This window comes from Biomphalaria glabrata, chromosome 3 (genome assembly GCF_947242115.1).
Source record: "Biomphalaria glabrata chromosome 3, xgBioGlab47.1, whole genome shotgun sequence".
NCBI lineage: Eukaryota > Metazoa > Mollusca > Gastropoda > Planorbidae > Biomphalaria > Biomphalaria glabrata.
In genome coordinates, this window is record NC_074713.1 from 10,705,193 (window position 1) to 10,724,873 (window position 19,681).

Sequence of the window (19,681 nt, forward strand, 5' to 3'; positions counted from 1 at the left end):
GAATAAGAAATGTGCCTTTATCTTTGTGACTTTCAAAGTACACTCAGACTATTCGCCTATACGTAGTTCTTTATATCCAAAAATACTCTTTGACACATAGATCATTCCATAGGTACCTTTGTATGCATAGAGCTGATAAGTTTTATACAGAATTTATAATGAGTTTTCTATGAAGTTTTATACAGTATTTATATTTAGTTTATATGAAGTTTTATACAGAATTTATATTGAGTTTTATATGAAGTTTTATATAGAATTTATATATTGAGATTTATCTGAAGTTTTATATAGAATTTAGGCTCTAATCATTGGCTGTAGTAAGAAAGGTAAGGATCCCATGAACCCGCTTTCATCCCACACCTCGAGGCCAATCACACTTCTGAATGTTGTTTGCTTTATAATACATTTGTTTATTTGTTTAAATCTATTACAGATTAGGCCTAAATCAGATCATATTGCTTAAAAGTTAAACCATCTTAGGGTAAATATACAAATCTGGGAGACACTTAATATTCTATTACGTAATATTATTGTCCCCAACAAGACGCACTGGTCTACAAAACTCGCTAGAAAGATTTTCGACACTAAAAATATTTGCTACCCAACTTTTTGCCATGTAATATACTTGGTTGAACTAGTCCTTGTGGTGGACACTGTCCAGCGTCATAGTCTCAGCCTAAACACAGCTCAGGCCATCAGCTGTGTAGACTCCAGAACTAGGACACTGGCCATCGTGTAACAACAAAACAAGTTGGCTATACTTGACCAAAGCTGGGTACTTTTTTTTTCTTTTTTTTTTCCTAACAAACTACAGACATCTTCCTGTAACAACTTTTACATTAGTTACTGAAGCTGCCAGCTATAGCACTGTGCTACATTAATTAGCATTGGGTAAGTCTATCAAAAGTTTAATTAAGTAGAGAAGATTTTTATACTTAACTTATATAATGTTTACAATATTTTTGTACCAGAAACTTATTGATTATTTATTAATTATTATACTTGCATTTCTTTTCGTTAACGCTAATATTTCATTCTATCAACTTGAAAGAAATTTGCTCTGAAATATTCAACGTAATTTTTAGACTTTAGATGTAACTTTTAAAACATTGTTCATGCAATGTACACTATAATTGTTAAAAAGTTCTTTTTCTAATTTCATCATGTTACTCAAGTACATAAATGTGTTTAAAGGTGCGAGTGTGTGTGTGGCTTTTCTCTGCTTTGTAATTGTTTTATTCAATTATTTTTTTGCGACCAATCAGATCCTTGGTCTTCAAAATATAATTGTGTATTTAAAGAATATAAACAAAGTCCACACCAGCTACAACACGCACCACTAAGACACCAGCCCCGCTTGGACGCCAATCCTAGAAACAAACTCAGCTAAGACACAAACACTAGGACACAAGCGCCGCTAAGACACATGTGCCACGAGGATACAAACACAAAGACATTTGCCACTAAGACACATGTCCCACTTAGACACGTGTCTCTAAGACACAAACACTAAGACACATGCACAAGCACTAAGACACATGCGCCTCTAAGACATGTACCACATAACACATAAAGCATAAAGTCGCATGTACTGCTAAGACACATGTGCCAGTAAGACACAAACACTAAGACACATGTACCACTAAGACATGTACCATTAAGGCACATGTAGCCATAAGACACATGTACCACTAAAACAAATGTACCTCTGAGTCACAAACACTAGGACACAGACACTACGACACCTGTACCACTAAGACACAAACACTACGACATATGTACCACTAGGACACAGACACTATGACACCTGTACCACTAAGACACAAACACTACGACATATGTACCACTAGGACACAGACACTACGACACCTGTACCACTAAGACACAAACACTACGACATATGTACCACTAAGACAAAGACACTACGACACCTGTACCACTAAGACACAAACACTACGACATATGTACCACTAAGACAAAGACACTACGACACCTGTACCACTAAGACACAAACACTACGACATATGTACCACTAAGACAAAGACACTACGACACCTGTACCACTAAGACACAAACACTACGACATATGTACCACTAAGACAAAGACACTACGACACCTGTACCACTAAGACACAAACACTACGACATATGTACCACTAAGACAAAGACACTACGACACCTGTACCACTAAGACACGAACAATACGTCACAAGCACCGCTGAGCCACGCACCACTAAACTAAACTACAAGCACCACTAAACTACAAGCACCGCTAAACTACAAGCACCACTAAACTACGAGCACAACTAAACTACGAGCACCGCTAAACTACAAGCACCGCTAAACTACAAGCACCGCTAAACTACGAGCACAACTAAACTACGAGCACCGCTAAACTACAAGCACCGCTAAACTACAAGCACCACTAAACTACAAGCACCACTAAACTACGAGCACCGCTAAACTACAAGCACCGCTAAACTACAAGCACCACTAAACTACAAGCACCACTAAACTACGAGCACCGCTAAACTACAAGCACCGCTAAACTACAAGCACCACTAAACTACAAGCACCACTAGACTACAAGCACCACTAAACTACAAGCACCACTAAAAGACAGTTGTACAACGACACGTTCTATCTGACACATAGGTTTAATTAAACACACGATGGTCATAATGGCAAGCATACTAGTATTATGTTCATTGTGTTCATTGTATCATCCTATTAGTGTTCTCTATGTTACCCTTCCTAATAATTTGTATTGACTGCCCCCTTCCCCTCACTGTTGCTAACCCCAAATCAAAGTATAGAATCCTGAGCACATGTGCTTGTAGATCCAGCACATCCTTAAAACTGTTCCCACAAGCTCTAATAAATGCCACCTCTAGACCTCGATTTAATCTGCCTTTAACTACACCCCAATATTTTCATATAAAAAAATACGCCCATGACAAAGATGGTTCAAATCTTGATGACCTACATTTGATTGAACCCATTACAAAGTCCCAGTCCAGGTGAAGCCATATACTATACACAGGGCAGACACAGACTTATTCAAGTGTGCCAGACAGAAAAACAAAATCTGCTCAAAATAGAACATGGCCCTTTGGTTTGAAGGAGTTAATGTACTTAGATGACACGATGTAGGATGGACGTCATTTGTTCAGATGAAATGTGTGCCCACTCTTCTTCTACACACATTATAGACATGTGTGTTACTAGGGTTTTTTTTTTTTTTACTTTACTTTTTTTTCCAATGGCTATGGGAACATTTTTTCTTCTACAGTGCGACAGAAAAGGTGTTTGTATAAAAGTCATGTTTTTAATTCCAAGATTTTATAGTAAAAATCTCCTATGAAAGGTTATAGTGAAGGAATAAAAATAATATACAGATTATGTGGGGGCGTGGTAGAAGAATGGTTAATCGCATGGCTTCCGAATCTGTGGTCTTGGGTTCGAATCTCAGCTAAGACTGGTATTTTGAATTTCGGGATTTTTAGGGCGCCCCTGAGTCCACCCAACACTGCTGTCCTCATGGTTTCACTCAGCATAAAGCAACGTTAAGGCACCCCTTTAACAATGCAGTGGTTACCGAGTCACATAGGTGTGACTGGCAACACTATTACAGACTCCTTGGCCCACCATGGAGGTCCACCCACCGAACAGGCTCTGGCTATAATTTAAAAAAAAAACAGAAATGGAAAAGTGGTTTGAATGCTGTAACAAGTCCCAAAAAGCCCGCGGAGTCTGGGAGCGCATAAGCCGCCCTGATCGCACTTCCCCGTGGTGGAGGCTGTCCAGGCCTGAGCAGGCTATTATAGCACAGTGCAGGACAGGCCATTGTCCTGTTGGCTCATATTTCTCAAGGCTATGGCCAAATTTCGATTCACGGTGCCCCGCTGCGGGGAAGAAGAGGAAACCGTGCCTCATATTTTGTTTGACTTCCCCAGACTTGCTGATCTCCGTCTCGACTAGGTCTGGGAAACCAAAAAGTCTTGACCTGTATGGTGACATGTATGCACTACGCAATACAGCAGGTTTTTTTTGAAAGAGAGGATTTGAGCCTCACTTAAATGGAGTTTGATGATGATGATGTCCAGCCACAAGGTCATACAATAACCAAAACTTCTATGTCCATCCACTTAATGTAACGGAGCTCGTGCACTCAGTTTACAGTGTCAATATAACCGAACTCTCGCGGATGCCCACTAGTAGGAGCAAGACTAATTAAATTACTATCGCGTTACTTTTAAGGGTTTATTTCTAAAACTTTAAGGGATTTTTTTACTTTTCCTCCCAATTATAGTTGATTTAACTTTTAGTATTTCTACTGTCAGTGATTTACCTGGTTATCTTATATAATCTTATATAATACAGACGTTACTTCAAAAAAGAAGATGATTACGTCCTACGCGTCATGCATTTAGTCATGCATATTAACCAATGACTTAAATTCTGCCAAGTCACTGGTTTTCCTGGCTAGCTCAGGCAACCCATTCCATGCTCTAATAGCACTAGGGAAGAAGGAGTATTTGTACAAATTTGTCCTAGCATATGGGACGAGGAATGTGCCTTTATCTTTGTGTCTTTCAGAGTATTTTATTAAATTTTGTTTTTGTATTTGAAGATTATGGTTCAGTGTTTTATGTATTATTGCTACTTTACTTTTGAGCCTTCTGTCCTGAAGGCTTTCTAAATTTAGTGATTTTACTAAAGGTGTTACTCTAGTCAAATGTGAATATTCGTTTGTTATGAATCGCACTGCTCTATTTTATGTCTGTTCTAGTTTCTTAATGTTTTCTTGAGTTGAGGGGTCCCAAACAGAGGATGCATATTCTATTATTGGCCTAACCAAGGTTAAATAACATTTTAGTTTTATGTTCTTATTTGATTTATAGAAATTTCTTTTAATAAATCCTAATGCTTTGTTTGATTTTTTTGTAGTTTCATCAATATGTGGATTCCATGACAGTTTTTCATTTATTATAACACCTAGGTATTTTGCGTTTTTAGTCTGTGTTACCGGTTTGCCATGAATAAGATAAGTGGAATTAATTTGTTTTAGTTTTTTTTTGTTACTCTTAACAACTGACATTTTTCTGGGTGGAAAGACATGCTCCAATTTGATTCCCATTTCTGTAATTCATCTAATTCTCTTTGTAAAATATCTGTGTCTTGTGTTGTTTTTATTGTTCTATATATTATGCAATCGTCTGCAAATAATCTGACTTTTGTTCCTGAAGTAATGCAATTTGGTAAATCATTTATGTAAATTAAAAATAGTAGTGGACCTAAGACTGTTCCTTGAGGTACACCTGAGTTTACTGTTATCGGTGTTGATTTAGAACCATTTATTATTACAGTTTGTTCTCTCCCTATCAGAAAGTCTTTAATCCACTGATGCAGTGGACCATTAATGCCGAAATATTTTAATTTTTTAAGCAAACTATGGTGGTGAACTTTGTCAAAAGCCTTAGAAAAATCTAGTAAGATAGCATCTATTTGTTCACTATTATCTAAACCTTTTGAAAAATCATCAATTAGTCCTATTAGTTGTGTTTCACATGATCTATATTTCCTAAAGCCATGTTGGTATGGTGTGAGGACATTATGTTTGTCTAAGTGGTTTATGATGTTGCTACATATTATGTGTTCTAGGATTTTACATGTGATGCTGGTAAGTGATACTGGTCTGTAGTTTCCTGGGTCAGATTTTTCTCCTTTTTTAAATAGGGGGGGTGACATTAGCTTCTTTCCAGTCCTTTGGTACTCTGCCCTGGTTAAGTGAAGCCTGAAAAAGTATTTTGAACACTGGGGCTAGCTCATTACTTAGTTCTTTGAGTAATCTAGCTGGAATACCATCAGGTCCAGAAGCTTTATTTGGTTTAGTGTTGGCTAATAGTTTTTGAATTCCATTTTCTTGTACTACTATATCTTCTATGTTGTCTACTTGGTTCAAATTCAGTAATATGTCTTTGTCTCCTGGGGCTGAGAATGCTGATGCAAAGTATTTGTTTAGAATGTTTGCTTTAGTTTCATTATCATTATGTATTATGTTATGTTCATCTTTTAATGGCGCTACGCCTGTTGTTTCCATTTTCTTAGACTTAATGTATGACCATAGGTTTTTGTTGTTATCTTTAGATATTACATTGTTTATGTATTCACTCTGCAGTTGTCTGCTTACTTTTTGGGTTAAGTGTTTAATTTTTATATACTTTTTGTAAACTCTTTCTGCATTAGTTTCTTTAAATTTTCTATATAGGTTTTCCTTCTGTTTACAAAGCTTCTTTAGTCTATTATTAAACCAGCATTTATTTATTTTGTTTGATGTGTATTTAGTTGGTATATGATTTTCTATAATGCTTTTAAGATGGTTTTTAATGAAATTCCAGAGGTCATCGACTGGTTGGTTAATGTCTTTTTCTAATAAGAATGTTTGTTGAAAGTTTAATGCAGCTTGGTGTAGTTGTGTTAGGTTACATTTATTCCAGAGTAAGATTTTTCTTTTGGGTTTTGTATTGGCTACTGCTTTTATCTGACTGTGTATTTTTATGATCTCATGGTCTGATAGACCAGGGATAATATCATAATCAACTACTAATCCAGATCTGTTGGTTAAGAAGAGATCTAATGTGTTGTTTAATCTAGTTGGCTTTTTAATGATTTGATCTAAACTTAGGTTGTGTAAAGTTTCTATGAAAAGCTCATTTATGTCCTTAAGGTTTTGGTGTTTATCTATGGTTAGTGTTTTCCAATTTATATCAGGTAGGTTGAAATCACCCATAATCCAAAAAACTGCATTTTTATTTGTCTCTTTAAGTGTAGTAATCTGATTACATAGTTCCTGCATGTATTCTAAACTAGAATTTGGTGGTCTGTAAATGCTGCCTATTATTAGGGATGTTGAGGTGGTATTAATTTTACAAAATGTTGATTCTATATTTTTTGAGTTAGGTAAGGTAATTTCTTCTGCTATAAGAGTGTTTTTTATTGCTAAAAGAACTCCTCCATGATTATCAGCCCTATCTGGTTGATTCAGATAGCTGGTATGTTTTGCTTGTAGATCTATATAACTCTTGTCAACAATGATTAAGTATAAAAAAAACAGAAAAGGAACAAAATGTGTCTGTAATTATTTATCAATGCTAAAGTAAAATGATATAGGAATTGTTTCCGCACAAACAACCTGTAACAATCTACACATGTTGCTCTTTCAGAATACATTGAGAAAAAAAAGTTAAACCCCCTTCCCTAATCCACCCTTAGTAATATAAGCATTTTTTACTAAAGAGACGCTTTCGGATTCATAGAATATCCTTTGGTGCTATACAGTGTCTAAATAATTCCTGTACTCTGATACGCTTCATATTATTTCGAAAACGACAAAAAAAATATTTACAATGTCAAGGTGTATGTGTATGAATGAGGAAATGGAATCTCAGCTTAGTGGCCCTATCGAGAGGTCGACCTTTATAGTGGTTTTCTTTCTTTCTTTGGTATTTTACATACAGAGAAATATCTCATTCTTTTTGCAACTTCTTTTTTTTTCTGACAAAAGAGGCCAATCCTTGATACACAGCTACGGTCACAGGTTGGCCATCTGTAACCATCAGGCTCCGTTTCACTTTCACTCTTATTTCTACTACTGTTGTGTATGGCACTGGTTTTAAAATGGTTCATTAGGGTAAAATTTATTTTTATAAATGACTTTGCTCCGAAAGACGTCAAAAGGATAAAAAAACAAACATTGACACCGCTGACTGACTTCACTGGGCTTGCTGCGATAGACTAAAAGATTTCTTTGTAAACATGAGAGAGTTTTTATGAATCAATAGGCCTAATTAGACATTTGTGCACTATCTTATGTATGCTGTAAAGCATTTGTATCAAGGTACTTAAAGTAAAAGCCAGCTACCAGTGGCTTAGCTAGGGTGGGGGGAGGGGGTGTCCAAATTTGAAACTCCCCCGGACCCCCCACATATGGGGGCCCCTAAATGAGTGACAAAATTAGTTTTTACATTAAATATAACGCCATTATCTCATGTCATAAAAAGAGGTCAAGCCACTGGGCCACCAAATCCTTAGCTACGTCACTGCCAGCTACACGGCTCTTCGCAATGTGTGAACAAGAACTTGTCTAGATAAAAATGTCTTACTCTTAAAAATGTTTGTACTGGAAAGGAAAAGCTACATCTTTCTGTCGTAATGACCAATTCTTTGGCTAATTTATGCCACAATTTATGAAGCCAATTTTCTTCTAGAGAGAGACAGGGAGAGTGAGACAGTGAAGAGAGAATGGGTAGAAAAAGGTCAAACAAGGAAGAAAGATATTAGTTCTTTCTTGTTCTGTAATAAAGGGAAGTGTCGTCTAGAGTACGATTTAACTTGGCTTGTCTTGGTTACCTAGGAAGGGGGTTCGAGGTTCGACACCCGACTCGGGCAAAGCTGTGTTTACTGAGCGCCTAAAGGCAGCATGGAAAACCTACTCCTAGATACCCCCTCCCCCCACTGGTCCACAAATGAGATTGGACCCTACCACTCTGAGCATGCTAATCTTTTGGTTCTGTTTCAATGTCTTCCTTGAGGAGTGCTTGGGCAGAAAGTGTCTTGGCCAAGGTAATGGCAGCGCAGTCTGGTGTCACCACAAGACTCCAGTCCAGAAAAGCTCGTGAGATGGCCAGCCGTCATGGAAAGGAAGTGAAACGCAAGACGAAGGACAAGCTGGTGGACATTGAGGAGGAGAACTGCATTGGCGCCCAGTACAGCCGCCGGTCTTTCCCTCTGCAGCATGTGAACGACCATTGCTTTAAGGAGATCAAGAAAACGTCCAAGACAGAATCCTCTGCTAAACAGGTGTGTGTCTTCTAATTAAAGACAAAGTTATCGGCCAGACGAACATGTTATATTTCTATAAAGCCGTCTGCTAAACAGGTGTGTATGTCCTACTTAAAGACATGTCCTCTGCCTGACGAACATGTTATATTTCTATAAAGACAAAGTCCTCTTCCATACGAACATGTTATATTTCTAAAAGACAAAGTCCTCTGCCGGACGAACATGTTATATTTCTATAAAGACAAAGTCCTCTGCCGGACGAACATGTTATATTTCTATAAAGCCCTCTGCTAAACAGGTGTGTATGTCCTACTTAAAGACATGTCCTCTGCCTGACGAACATGTTATATTTCTATAAAGACAAAGTCCTCTTCCATACGAACATGTTATATTTCTAAAAGACAAAGTCCTCTTCCATACGAACATGTTATATTTCTAAAAGACAAAGTCCTCTTCCAGACGAACATGTTATATTTCTAAAAGACAAAGTCCTCTTCCAGACGAACATGTTATATTTCTAAAAGACAAAGTCCTCTTCCAGACGAACATGTTATATTTCTTAAAAGACAAAGTCCTCTGCCAGACGAACATGTTATATTTCTATAAAGACAAAGTCCTCTTCCAGACGAACATGTTATACTTCTATTAAGTCCTCTGCTAAACACGTAGGTCAACTTAAATCATCTTAGATTAGTCTGATAAACAGTTGGGTTTTACATAAATATAAAGGGTATAATTTTTAAATTAACTATGTAAAACGCATCTTTCATTCTTGTAGGCTGCTCAGTTCTCTATGGCCCAATCTCTTTTGTGGACCAGTGGGGAAGGGGGTATCTGGGAGAAGATTTTCAGAAGATTTACATCAAGACATATTCCACTGCAGAACAGTTGGGTTATACTTTGACTCCTCTCCAGAATAGTTGGGTTATACTTAGATTCCACTGCAGAACAGTTGGGTTATACTTAGGTTCCACTGCAGAACAGTTGGGTTATACTTAGGTTCCACTGCAGAACAATTGGTTTATACTTAGATTCCACTGCAGAACAGTTGGGTTATACTTTGACTCCTCTGCAGAATAGTTGGGTTATACTTAGATTCCACTGCAGAACAGTTGGGTTATACTTAGGTTCCACTGCAGAACAGTTGGGTTATACTTTGACTCCTCTGCAGAACAGTTGGGTTATACTTTGACTCCTCTCCAGAACAGTTGGGTTATACTTAGGTTCCACTGCAGAACAGTTGGGTTATACTTACATTCCACTGCAGAATAGTTGGGTTATACTTAGATTCCACTGCAGAATAGTTGGGTTATAGTTAGATTCCACTGCAGAACGGTTGGGTTATACTTAGATTCCACTGCAGAACGGTTGGGTTATACTTAGATTCCACTGCAGAACAGTTGGGTTATACTTAGATTCCACTGCAGAACAGTTGGTTTATACTTACATTCCACTGCAGAATAGTTGGGTTATACTTAGATTCCACTGCAGCACAGTTGGGTTATACTTAGATTACACTGCAGAACAGTTGGGTTATACTTACATTCCACTGCAGAACAGTTGGGTTATACTTAGATTCCACTGCAGCAAAGTTGGGTTATACTTTGATTCCACTGCAGAACAGTTGGGTTATATGCTGGCCATGCAAACATGCTCGTACGAGTAGTAGAATTTTAGAATATACACATAACTAACCACATATAGACATAAAAAGAACTCAGAAATTAAACATGAATCTAGGCGTTCGAATTACAATCAGTGGTTATTTTATAGTTTAAATGGTTATTTTATAGTTTAAATGGTTATTTTATAGTTTAAATGGTTATTTTATAGTTTAAATTGTTATTTTATAGTTTAAATGGCATAAACCAAATAATTGTGTTTTTTGTTTCTACAGAAGAGGACGTTGAGTGTGATAGGTGAGAATACAGAAAAGGGACAGAATGCAGGCCAGAAATCTCTACAGCAACAAAGAGTTATCTCCAAAATAAAGTCTGGCAATTGTGAGTTACTTGATTTGCCCCCTTCTTTCCAAAGGTCTTACTTTGTAACACACACTGTCACACACACACACACACTATTGTTTTAATTTGTTTATTTAAAGTTATACAAATGATTAATAGTTCTCAAACTGAAAGAATCAGATACAATAAACAAGAATTTAAGCTACATTTCGCAACTTGGGGTATGTTTAGTGACACGTTCTATTAAAAATAGTGTTTAAAAATCTGCATTGACAAGGCTGTCTTATAGTTTCATTGACTGACAAGGCTATCTTATAGTATATTGACAAGGCTATCTTATAGTTCATTGACATGGCTGTCTTGTAGTTCATTAAAAATGCTGTCTTACAATTTATTGACAAGGCTATCTTATAGTTCATTGACATGGCTGTCTTGTAGTTCATTAAAAATGCTGTCTTACAATTTATTGACAAGGCTGTCTTATAGTTCATTGACATGGCTGTCTTGTAGTTCATTAAAAATGCTGTCTTACAATTTATTGACAAGGCTGTCTTATAGTTCATTGACATGGCTGTCTTGTAGTTCATTAAAAATGCTGTCTTACAATTTATTGACAAGGCTGTCTTAAAGTTTATATATTTCGTACGTTCCTAACACTAATAGTTTTGTTCTATTCTCAGCCAAGTATCGACAAGTGAAAGATGATTTGCTGTTGGTGGATGATCTGGAGCTCTTCAAGGCTTCTCATGGTATCTTTAGCATGTACAGTTTACTGTAAACACAAATAAAATGACTTTTACTATAATTAGCTTATTTGATGTATAATTTGTTAAGTAAATGCAATGCCAAGCACATTCGATTACAGTAACTTGCTTCACTCTTTCTCTCTAGATGCCACGTCAGTGTTTCCAATGGATACCGAGGTCTACGCCTCTGTGGATACCAGTATGATGGATGTAAGCAGGGGCGTGCCTTATGATGTTGACGACATCGACTTCGACCCGAACTGTTTGAAGACAACCGTGTACTCACAGGATATCATCAAGTACATGATGGTGAGTCGATCTTGTTGCGTTATCATCAAGTACATGATGGTGAGTCGCTCTTGTTGCGTTATCATCAAGTACATGATGGTGAGTCGCTCTTGTTGCGTTATCATCAAGTACATGATGGTGAGTCGATCTTGTTGCGTTATCATCAAGTACATGATGGTGAGTCGCTCTTGTTGCGTTATCATCAAGTACATGATGGTGAGTCGCTCTTGTTGCGTTATCATAAAGTACATGATGGTGAGTCGCTCTTGTTGCGTTATCTTCAAGTACATGATGGTGAGTCGCTCTTGTTGCGTTATCATCAAGTACATGATGGTGAGTCGCTCTTGTTGCGTTATCATCAAGTACATGATGGTGAGTCGCTCTTGTTGCGTTATCATCAAGTACATGATGGTGAGTCGCTCTTGTTGCGTTATCATCAAGTACATGATGGTGTGTCGCTCTTGTTGCGTTATCATCAAGTACATGATGGTGAGTCGCTCTTGTTGCTTTATGCTATTTTTAATTATCTCTTTTTTTTTTCTCCCTTTGGGTTCTGGTGGAACAGATCATAAAATTCACGTGTGTAGTTGACCAGGTCATCTTGAGGCCAGCACTGCCTCCTTTACTTTTTTTTTCATTCAATAATTAGTTATATACTTTTGTGGGAGTCGCGGAAGGCGCGGGTTTGAATCCTGGTGAGACTAAGATTTGGAATTTCTAGATCTTTATGTCGCTTCTTAGTCCATCTCTAATGGTCACCTGACATTAGTTGGGGAAAAGTAAAGTCGGTTGGTCGTTGTGCTTGACCACCTGACATACTCGTTAACCGTGTGCCACAGAGAGATAACCTTAACATTATCTGCCCTATAGACCGCATGGTCTGAACGAAGAACATTCTTTTTTATTGACTATTGTGATTAATATAATTAATACTCTAGAAGCAATGGAAATAAATTAGATAACCAATAGATTCGGAAGTTGTAGCCATACTTTCACGAGTTGTTTTAATTTATAATTGATTGTGGACGATTTTAAACACTTAAACGTTATCACAATGTTGTTTCATTGCTAAGTGCAATTCTAATTCAGACTACAAAAACGACTTTGTCTTCCCAAAACATACAGTATTTGGAGTCTCGCAACGTTCTGAAACCCGACTTCCTGAACAACAGCCCATCCATAACTACAAAGATGAGAGGCGTCTTGATGGATTGGCTGCTTCAAGTTCAGGTACATGGTCTCTCTCTCTTTTTATGTTTTATTTCCAACTGGATTCACCCTTGGAGTCATTGGTTTTTACAATGGTAATGTGAAGACAAATCATTCTTGCCGGTATGATACTTAACAGTGACCAAACTGCAGTATACCTGGCAACACAGCTTGAAACGTAAGTCTCCATGGCAACGAAAACTCAACGCACCTTTCTGGTACTGTGATTTCATCTTCATTAATATAGATAAAACTCAAATGTTTAAAACATAAAACATCTTTGTCAATGGTTATAAAAGTCTAAAACACTTTGATTGGCAAACTTTTTAGGATCGTAAAGGAGAAATTTAGGCGATATTTATTTCTGCTAAAACGGTGTATGTTAAATTCTATTTTAAAATATATTTAAAAAAAATAGTAGATGTACTAATTTTACAATTAAACAACGCATGGAGCTGCGAGTATTTTCATAATAATATTCCTCATAATTAGTTTCAATTAGGATGAGAAGTTAAGACAGTTTCTTTTTTTTAAGTTTCATTCTTGCAAAAAGCTGCTCACGGAGGTGCAAACTTTACACACATTCTCTGAGCATAAAATATTATATCAGGAAAGCTATATCTCTACAATCACCTTTTTGCGGGCCGACGTTGGCTCACGGGCAGTTGTTTGCTCATCACTGGTCTATAATATGTTTTCCTCTAGCCAGCGTTTTACTGCTGTGTTGTTAAGCTATTTTGGGAAAAGTTTTGTACTGATAATGTTCCAACCATAGACAATGCTCGGGCTCTCATTTCAAATCAAAGTCCAAATCTTGCTCTTTGAGACTAAATCGAGTCTGTTGTATTTGTTACATTATAAAATAAAAAATAAATTATAATATTTTAAATAGACATTACACTAAGTGCTGCTGCAGTGTGCATGTTGTCTATTGGTCCTATAGCCACCTTCCGTAAAAAACAGTGCAACTGTAATATTAAAAGTTTGGGGTTGGTATAATTTTAGTTTGAGATATAAATATACAAAATATTATATAAATGTTTAATTTTTTTTTTTAAAAAAGTTAAATGTAAATTTCAGATATAATAAGTTTAGTATAAGTTCTGGTTCTAGATTTAATACATTTTGAATACTTTCTATTACTTTCTATATATAATACGTTTTGTTTACGTTCTAGATATAATAAGTTTTGTATAAGTCTTAGATATAAGTTTTGAATAAGTTTGATGTTGGAATAGCTTGTTTAAATTTGGTATAAATTTGCATTTTTCTGAAATTTGAATACGAAATGTGAATGACAAATCTCTCCACAGAATCATGAAGAACTCAAAGATGAAACTCTTCACCTGTGCGTGGATTTGATCGATCGATTCCTCAGTGTGGTCAATGTGGAGATGCCGAAGCTGCAGCTGGTTGGAATCAGTTGTCTGCTGATTGCGTCCAAATTCATTGAGAGATTCTCTCCCGAGGCAAGTGAATTTGTACTGTAGTTTTAAATTAGGAATTGTACCCCAGGAATGTCCAATTGAAATTATCACAACGATCTGTCTGCAGCGAGCAGCGAGCGGGAAAAGTTTTAAACGAAAGCAGCAAAAGTTTTATCAGCAATAAATTTTACATTGACCTCAGCAAAAGTCAATTTTTTTGTTTTTTGTTTTTTTGGGGGTGAGATGAGGGGGCAGGGACTTTTATATAATTTTGTGCATTAAAAGTTTTTTAATTCTACTTTCCTTTTTTTTACATTGAAACAAAGTCTTTTTGTGTATTCTGTTGTCTGTTTTATATGTCTATTATTCTAACAAAGATTTACTGCTGCAGGGTCGTATAGAAAATACAATAAATATGCATAAAGGTAACCCTGCCGGACCAAGCAAAATATTGTTAAATTGTTTGTCTTTTTTGTTTCTTTTGTATCTAATGAAGGCCTCGTGGCCCAAACGTCCTTTGTTTTGACTTGGTCCGACAGGGTTACGATTATGTATGTTTATCTCTTATCCTGTTATTATTTTTAATCGCTATTCTTATTTCAAAGTTCTGGATAAAATCCAAACATGGAACTCTGATCCCGACTTTTCTTTTTGAGATTACGGAAAGTTTCCAATATAGTAGGTCTTTAAAAAAAAAAAAAAAGTACAATAGTACTGAACACTGAACTATAACTTACAAATGCAAAACACAACCGGATAAAATACTCAAAATATAAAGCCACATTTCTTATTTTGCATGCTAGGACAAATTCGTGTAAGTGCGCTTTCTTCCCTAGTCTTATTACAGCATGGAACGGGACCAGAATATCCACGATTTAATAGAGGTTTGACTCTGATTGACATGCACGATTAGATTAACACGTGGATACTCGTTGAACGTAATCATCTTTTGTTTAAGAAACGTCTGTAATTTATAAGATTAATTAAAGGGCAATGTCGTCAATGCGGACGATTAAGGATGAATGCAGTATTTCACATGACTACGCGAACCCAGTTGCGACCTGTATATTTTCAAGCATTTCGTGCAGGCCAACCGTTTTCCGCTGGCGGTCATTTAAGTTTTCTTTCCGAAACTACAAAGAACAATGCCACATTTACCACATTAACGGACATGTGTGTTTAGCTCCACTTATTGAAATACTATTACTTATATAGCTCTGGTATCAAATAGTCTTTCTGTCTTCAGGTTTCAACACTTTGCTACCTCACGGACAACACTTTTGTCAAGTCGGAAGTTCTCCTCTACGAGAGACTGATTCTAAGTACGCTCAAGTTTGATCTGTCCAAACCAGTGTGTGTGACTTTCCTGGATCGCTTCCTCCAGGCCCACAATCATCCGATAGAGGTAAAATATAGCATAAATCATAAAGTGAATTACACTGTGCATACTCAACAGAAACAAAAGGCACTCTGTTTTCCATTGGTTGGTTTTCAGCATTTATTTCAGCACAGTAAATTTCTTTTCGTTTCTGTTTTGATATTCAGACGAGATTTATATTCTGGAGACATCTCTGACTGGTCGTGTGGTGTGCACTTTGGGTTGTCGTCGTGATGGCCCCGAGTTCGAACCTAGGGCTAGGACGTAATAATCTTCATTTCTAAAGAAACGTCCAAGCTGATCAAACCAACACTTTCTTTAAACAATCAAATAGTGTCAGAGAGAAAAAGAAGAGAAAGCAATATAAAAAAAAATGTGGGACGATATTATACTTTTAAAAAAAGTTAGAAAATTAAACAGTAAGACTAGGAACGATTTTAAAATAAATAGACAAAATATTCAATATCCGGGAAGCTATTCTGAAAGAGCATTGTTGCCATACATAGGTTATCAATATATCCGTATACTGTTCATTGTAACCTTGCAAATAGAACTTGCCCAGTATCACACCCACAACAAAAAATGTACATAGGGCCCTGTACAGAAATGTTTTTTTTTTCCTTCCTTTGTTTCTCAAGTTGAAAGTTTAGATCATCATTCGAACTAGTGCTTCCAATAGCCATGAACATTGTTTTTCTTTTAATATTTTGTTTTTCTGATGTGTTTATATTTGCATTCTCATCTTCAAAACTCCAGCTCAAAAGAATTAGATACATACGAGTTTGACCTGTAGGAAGTTAATTCACAATAACCATGCAGATGTAATTATGCTATAATTTTCATGAGATGCAGGGTATATTGATATTCCATTGAATAGCGATCCGATCCTATTTATTGTTTATATAGGTCTCATTTTAAAAAACAAAATTCAAAATTCTATAAAAAGTTATCAGCCAAAAGAACTGTATCGAATACTATATAGATCTACAAAGATAAATTTATAATATCTTGTAACAGCTTAGTACTAATGACATTTTATAATTTGTGTAGGTTGTAACATTCTATATTGTAAAGTAGATTACCGCCCTTGTTGTTGAAGCTTTTTAAAACGTCTCTAATTATGAATGAATTATGTTGAAGGTCGAGTACCTCGCCAAATATCTGCTGGACTTGACCATAACCAGCGCCCACCTGATGCCCATCTTACCCTCACTGAAGGCAGCTGCTGCCCTCTATCTTTCACGTTTGCTTCTCCTGGACAGAGTTCCGGTGTGGACCCGAAACCTGCATTACTACACCAGCTACAGCCAAGAGTCGCTGATGGACATGGTCACCGAGATGGTCAATCTACTGTTGAAAGTACGAGCTTCGAAAAATCAGGTTGGTAGCAAGTCTGAACATTGGAATAGGTATACGTCATCTCTAAAGTGGTTGTTGTTTTTTTTTAGTCTTTCCTAAACGACATTTTTATTGGGAACTTGGGAGTTAGAAAGTGTTATTTGTTTTTCCAAGCTACGAGGCACAGAGGATGGAAATCAGCTCACACACAAAAAAAAAACGAAACCTACCCGTACCATGTGTGCGGTCGGCTTTTCAAAGAGATTATTTGGAATTCATAGCAATCTTCGAGTTCATTTGTAAACTTCCATGTAGTGAGATTAATCCCTTAAAGCACGGACCAGGTATCTGACAGTGTTCTATAGGGTTCGCTTGTCTCCGTACAAGGCGAGACCCCCGCATGCAACAGCTCTGTTTCAAGACTAGTCGTATCTTCGATTGTGTTTCTGAACGCCCTGCATTCGTAGAGGATTTGTTCAACAGTCTCGTCTTCCATGTGACAGTGTCGACATCTGGGATCATGGTTCTCTCGGATCCTAGCGAAGTAGGATCCTATCGGACAGTGTCCAGTACGAAATCGTGCCAAAATTGCTTGATCCTTTCTGTCTAGCTGCCACCACTCGTCTTTCCTGTTTAGGCGTTTGAAAACTTTCCAGACTTCTCATCCCGTGATACAAATGTCCCAGCTGTTGTATCATTTGGACTTGATCCACTCACAAATCCTCGCTTTTGCACTCTCGTATGTTTGCGGCTCCTCTGGTGGGTCTAGAGGCGTTCCTAGTTTCGCCAAACTGTCAGCCTTCTCGTTTCCTCTGATTCCACAGTGAGAGGGAATCCATTCTTCATAGAAAATGAGATAGTGCTCATCTTTGACCCGAAGAAGGATCTACTTGATTGTATGTCTACTTAGAAAAACAAAAGATTTCATCAATAATTTTCTTAAGAAATTATCATATAGCTCTACCTTCTAATATACATAAGTTCTTGTAGTCTGTACATCTTCTAAAAAGTCCATTAGGGAATAGGAGCGCCAAATGCATCCCATTATCCGGTTGATCGTTAGGAAAGATTTCTTATAACGGGCAGGCTCGAACTAGAGCTCTTCATCCCAAATCTTGTGGAAGGTTCAATAATGGAAGCGACCATTAGGCAAACTACGTTTGAGTCATACACTTACGAAGCGTTCCTGTACCTCGCCCCAGAAGTTGCCGAAGACCACTTCTAATCCCGGGAAATTTCTTCCTATTCCTTACACTGTAACCGCATAATGACGTGCAAGTACCGTCACTCCAACTAAGGGGACATTGGTGATTGCCCCTTTCTGGAACGGCGTGGTGAACTTGTTGAGCTGGGTGGTCCGGTCTCTCTTTCATTCTCACATTGGAGAGTCTTTTAAAAAATGCTCAACCCAAGGTAATTGAGGGAGGCTAGATTCGCTACCCGTTGTTGGCTTATCTGCTTCCACCGAGGTGCTACGGGGGAAGGGGAGCTAGAATTTGTTCGCTATTGTGTACACCAGAAACTGGGTTTTAAAGCCATCTTTTTATAGTAGTCCGCTTATGTGAAAATGTCAATGTCAAGCTAATGAAGGCGTTTGAAAAGAGTCATAATTTTTTAGAAAAGTGGCAATGCTAGGGTTCTTTGTAATCATTGCTGGTTAAAAAATTTATGTTTCGCTTTTAAGTTTTAAAAAAGGTTTTTCTAGTTATTATCGTAAGTCATAAGTTCACTTGTTATTTGTAACTGTTGTTCTCTATTTAAACATTTCTCGTGTGTCTTAGGGCGCTAAGAATAAATACAACACTGAGCACTACAAATTTATCAGTACCATCAACCGAGTCGCTGACGTTGAATGGAGTTTGTTAAGCCAGTTCGGAGATGCAAGGGACGCTATTCAGTAATCTAATTAATGTGCAATTTATGTTACATGTTTCTATTACCTCCCTGTCAGCATTTATAAATAAATCATTTACACTACATAATCTCCAGAAGTTGTATTTTTGTTCGTTTGTTTGTTTGTTTTTAATCACTGTGCGTCACATAAAAAATTTAGCATATCTTATTTGAATATTTGTATCACGCTTTTCAGTTTGTTGTTGACAATGCAAGGACATCACCTATGGCAGGTTACTTTATCATCTCAATCATCTCAATTTGATTTAATATCATAATCATACTATTATCTACAAGTAACTTCAATATCGAGTTGTGTGTGTATTTAATTGCATTTTTAATGATATAATAAAACACGGGGGGGTCCAAACCTTATTTGCTTGAGGAACATAATTTTCCGAAATACATTTCAAATGCAGCATCACCTTAAAACCTATACATCTTTATTTCACAGTCAGCATATATGGACCATCGAGGCCCACTGTAGAATTTTAAAAAGTTAGCTTGACTTGACAACTCACGTGAAACCATCAGTCACTACACATAAACTTTCAGACGTTTCTGTGACGTAGACTACTATTCTGAATATATATG

The 19,681-nt window shown here is 36.9% G+C and overlaps 1 protein-coding gene across 1 annotated transcript; it reads left to right on the forward strand.

The window, feature by feature from the left end:
• The first annotated feature begins 710 nt into the window (after nt 1-710).
• On the forward strand, nt 711-19,226 carry LOC106071160 (G2/mitotic-specific cyclin-B-like). Its single transcript, XM_056022280.1, has 10 exons — nt 711-891; nt 8,595-8,862; nt 10,742-10,847; nt 11,489-11,557; nt 11,700-11,863; nt 12,968-13,072; nt 14,365-14,520; nt 15,725-15,883; nt 16,997-17,236; nt 18,976-19,226. Exons 2-10 carry the CDS (start codon nt 8,629-8,631, stop codon nt 19,093-19,095), a joined length of 1,353 nt encoding a protein of 450 aa, XP_055878255.1. The 5' UTR covers nt 711-891; nt 8,595-8,628; the 3' UTR covers nt 19,096-19,226.
• The last annotated feature ends 455 nt before the right edge of the window (nt 19,227-19,681 follow it).